Source organism: Electrophorus electricus, chromosome 22, assembly GCF_013358815.1.
Source record: "Electrophorus electricus isolate fEleEle1 chromosome 22, fEleEle1.pri, whole genome shotgun sequence".
Classification (NCBI taxonomy): Eukaryota; Metazoa; Chordata; class Actinopteri; order Gymnotiformes; family Gymnotidae; genus Electrophorus; species Electrophorus electricus.
In genome coordinates, this window is record NC_049556.1 from 11598854 (window position 1) to 11603853 (window position 5000).

Consider the following 5000-nt stretch of genomic DNA (forward strand, 5'->3'; position numbering starts at 1 on the left):
AGTACCTGGTCACGACTGTAACCCTGCGACCTCCGATTAGAGATATTTTATTTCTGTCATTACGGAATGCCAGTGTTTACCATTTAACTTTAGTTCAAGAGGTCATTCCATTTAAGGGGTCCATGCAGAGCTGCTTTGCTTAATGGGCATGGATGAAGCCCCAGTCTTTGAAGACCGTACACCGAGTGAGGCATCTGTTGAGATGTGCGGCGCGCAGGTTCACGATTGGCCTGTTCTCCGCCGCCTGCCCACCATGCCTCAGCCAATGGCGTGAACCTATCTCCGAAGTGCACTACTGCTGCCTGACACTACGCGGTTCTCCTTCAGCGTCACGCCGACCTTCACGAACCCATATGCCATATATACGTTTTTAAAAAGTTTTGTCACACACATTGTTCTACATTTGCTACAGACCTGTGAACATTGCTTGGTTGACTTCTGGTTATAGTATATTTAACTGTTAAATTAACGGACTGATAATGTTCACGTAGGTAGAGCAACGGTCTCCTCATCTGGCACTGGTTCTGTTTCTGTTCCTTAATTCTCTGTGGTTTTGGCATTGTTATCTAGGCTGGCTCTCGATCACGTAGGACCTGGAACGGTGCCATAACGTTCCCAGGCTGCCCTGCACATGAGGGACAGGACCAACTCCGCCGGTGCATGTAACCTTGCTCATTAGCAAGGTTACATGGAGCCTGATTCTGATACAGCTTCTGATACAATCAGCTCTGGAGCCTGATTCTGATACAGCTTGTTTGAGCAGGAGTTTCTGGGTCAGTTTAGTTTGTTAGCTGATAGCGTCTGGAGTCGAGAACCTCAGAGAAGCGCTCCCGCTCCGAGACGTTCCTGTTGAATCGGCCCTCGAAGTAACTCCCCCCACCCCCCATCAACCCTCCACATTTTTTCATCTGGACCACAGCTGTTGCATGCAAGGGCTTGTGGGTAAACCGTGATGTCAGCACCACACATACTGAAGCATACTGAAGGAAACTATAGCCAAAATGACAAGTGTTATTTATGCTACAGACGACTGAATTAATACTGAAGCCCTTTGGAGTAGCTGCAGTTATTTATTTCCCCCTTGTAAGTGTTTTAGAGCGCAAAGATCAAATACCTGCTTGACTTTTAAGTCTCTCTCACATTCTTTCTCTCTCTCTCTCTCTCTCTCTCTCTCTCTCTCTCAGGTGTAGATCTCATACTCCAGCTGGGCCTGTCTGGCCACAGAGACACCACCCGCTCCTCCTGGATCTCCTCCTCCTCCTCTGCCTCCAGCCCTCCTGTTCCCTCCATCTCGCCTCTCTCTGCCCTCCCCCCCGGGGCCGGCGTGACTCTGGGCCGTGACGCCCTCGTTGAGGCCCCTGCGGCGGGTCTCCTCCCCGCAGGCGTGGAGGAAGAGTTCTCCCTCGTCGTGAGCCTCCGCTCGCGGCCGTCCGGCCACGCCTTCGTGTTCAGCCTCCGGGACGGCGCCGAGCGCCTGCAGTTTGGCGTGCAGCTGCTGCCCGGCCGGGTGGCGGTGTACACGGGTGGCAGGGCATCCGTCTACTTCGCGTACGAGGCGCAGGATGGCTGCTGGCACTCCTTCGCCGTGGCGGTACGCCCGCGTTCCGTGTCCTTCCACGCCCGCTGCGGGACCCTGCGCTACAGCGAGGAGACGCTGAGCAGGCGCTGGGCAGCGGGGCCGGACGGGCGCGTGGCCGTGGGGAGGATGAGCCCCAGGGCGGCGCAGTTCGAGGGATCTCTGTGTCAGCTGGAGATCTACCCATCAGCGCAGGTCGCCGCGCACTACTGCGACTACCTTAAAAAGCACTGCAGACTGGCCGACACTTTCCGATCGCCCTCATCCCTATCCCTCTCAGCGCACCCCTCTCTCGGGTCCCCTGGGTCTACCCCAGTTGCCTCGCCTACCCCCTCGGAATCACACGCATCCCGGCCAGCTGCCCTCCCAGCCGAAGTTACAAGCCCCACGCTCAGGGAGCCTTTAGGGCAGCTTCGACCTACGAATGCTTCCTCTCGGGCTGTGCTGAGCAGCGGTGCCACTGAGCCTGCCAGTTCTCCTTCGATCTTCCCAAGCCCGGTGCACGTGCTGGATCTTCCCCCAAGGACTAGCACCAGAGGCCTTCCACGTGAGGGGGAGCCCCAGGGGGACGATGACACAGAGGGCCACCCGACAAGGCCCCGCGCCACTCGGGCCACCCCGGACCTGATTGCCTTACGCAGGCCGGACAGCCGGAGAGATCCCCCGAGCGACAGCATCCCGCCTCTGCCCAGCAACAGCCTGATGGAGACCCAGCTGAAGGTGAACGGCGCCACTTTGTACAGGCAACAGGATGAGCACGACCAGCAAGAGAGGCTGAAGGACAACCACGATTGGACTTACGACACAGGAGATACCGAGGCGTACGGATATGATTACGGGTTTGAGGAAGGAGAATATTTCTTCGACTATGATGGCTTCGATGGTCTGAAAGGGGACCCGGGCCCTTCGGTGAGTGTCTTCATCAGACTTCGTCAACTTGTGAGCTGCAGTTGTTTTTTTTGTGAAATCTCCGAACCATGTCGGAGCACGTTGGTTTGAATGAGAAATAAGCCAGTTTTCTAGCGCGCGAGAATTAAAGCTAGTTTATTGCTGTCGGAGGGTCTTTGCGATCGTCAGGTGCTTGGCTGTGTGAACTGCGAGGAGCGAGAATAGGAACGTTTTGGCAGCTGTAGGTGTTAATTGAAGAAGCAAAGCGTTCGTGTCTGCTCACTCTTCCTCTCAGCTCCTAGAGTAGCAGATGGCTAAAATGACATTTTCCTTCTGAACAAAGCGCCAGTGCCTTGTGCCCTGATATGAATGAGGAGGATTTATACTGCTGTCTAAATGTATATCGTTAAGGGCAGCGTAGTAACACGCTCGCACCGAGCACCGAGATTTAGTGAATGGAATCCATTTTCCTCTAAAATGGGTGTTGAATAATATTAATGAGAGGTATAATAATAAGGGAATCGCATTCCACAGAAATGTCAGCCCTCCGGGTGCAGTTTTAGCATCTCTGAACTGCTTCCATTAAATAGTGTAAATAGTAGTTTTACTAGTGTTGCAATAAACCATGTAAAAAACAGCATTTTAAAAGCACAGGAAATAGTTTCTTTTTCCTTTTAGTTCGAACATGCTATAAGTGTTCATAAGGCGCTTTATTATTTCCTAAGTAAGAAACAGAACAGCGCCGTAATCGTAATGCTGTGCTGGTCACCCTGAATATTTTCTGGTGCTACTGGACGGTTCGGTCCGTGGGTTATTTAAAGCAGGATTCCAAAGCAGACCGTTCTGCCGTGTGCTGTAATGCTAGATACATAACCGCTTAATCCCAAAGGCCTTGCACTAGGAACATGATGTTGCACTGGCAGAAAAATTAGAAATGGATATCCTCCAAAGATTTAGTTTCTTTCACATGATGTAGTGTTGAATATATTAAAAAATACTCATGTATTAAAGAATACTCAGTCCTGAGAGAACACTTATGTATTAAAGAATACTCAGTCCTGAGGTGAGACTTCTAACACTTATATTAATGGTTTCTGTGAGGGGATCTACTGGCTGGGATGTGAAGTATGGAGGTTTGTGCCAAACTGTATCCTAAATGTCGGCGGTCTGTCTGCTGTCTGTCTCTCTGCTCTGTGTGGTGCACTCCACCAGTGAGCTAGAGGGGAAGCACCTCCAACAACGGGTTATACATGCCACACAATTTTCCGTCTTTTATATCAACTTTTACACTGTGTTTGTGAAACACTAGTGCACTTCCAAGACGAGGTTTAAGGATCTAACAGTTCAGTAATTCGATTCCAAGGGGATATGAGAGATGTCTGTACTCCTTTACCCACTCACTCACTCACTCACTCACTCACTCACTCACTCACTCACTCACTATCTCACTCACTATCTCACTCACTCACTTACTCACTCACTATCTCACTCACTCACTATCTCACTCACTATCTCACTCACTCACTCACTCACTCACTCACTATCTCACTCACTCACTCACTCACTCACTCACTCACTCACTCACTCACTCAATAACTCACTCACTCACTATCTCACCCACCCACCCACCCCCTCATTCACTCACTTACCCACTCACTCACTCACTATCTCACTCACTATCTCACCCACCCACCCACCCACTCATTCACTCACTTACTCACTCACTATCTCGCCCACCCACCCACCCACTCATTCACTCACTTACTCACTCACTATCTCACCCACCCACCCATCCACTCACCCACCCACTCACCCACCCATCTCACCCACCCACCCACCCACTCATTCACTCACTTACTCACTCACTATCTCGCCCACTCACCCACCCACTCACTCACTCCCGCACTCACTCACTCACTCACTCAATAACTCACTCACTCACTATCTCACCCACCCACCCACCCCCTCATTCACTCACCCACTCACTCACTCACTCACTCACTCACTATCTCACCCACCCACCCACCCACTCATTCACTCACTTACTCACTCACTATCTCGCCCACCCACCCACCCACTCATTCACTCACTTACTCACTCACTATCTCACCCACCCACCCATCCACTCACCCACCCACTCACCCACCCACTCACCCACCCACTCACTCACTCACTCATCTCACCCACCCACCCACCCACTCATTCACTCACTTACTCACTCACTATCTCGCCCACCCACCCACCCACTCACCCACCCACTCATTCACTCACTTACTCACTCACTATCTCACCCACCCACCCACCCACTCACCCACCCACTCATTCACTCACTTACTCACTCACTATCTCACCCACCCACCCACCCACTCACCCACCCACTCATTCACTCACTCACTCACTCACTATCTCACCCACCCACCCACCCACTCACCCACCCACTCATTCACTCACTTACTCACTCACTATCTCACCCACCCACCCACCCACTCACCCACCCACTCATTCACTCACTTACTCACTCACTATCTCGCCCACC

General features: G+C 52.0%; 1 protein-coding gene across 2 annotated transcripts in view; it reads left to right on the top strand.

Annotated features, from left to right (window-relative positions):
* Nucleotides 1–5000, top strand: part of LOC113568523 (collagen alpha-1(XXIV) chain) — a 90422-nt gene that overhangs the window by 11650 nt on the left and 73772 nt on the right. For both annotated transcript variants that reach the window (XM_035521491.1, XM_035521492.1), the window contains exon 3: nt 1185–2485. In XM_035521491.1, the coding sequence (XP_035377384.1) occupies nt 1185–2485 (1301 nt within the window). The remainder of the gene's footprint in view (nt 1–1184; nt 2486–5000) is intronic.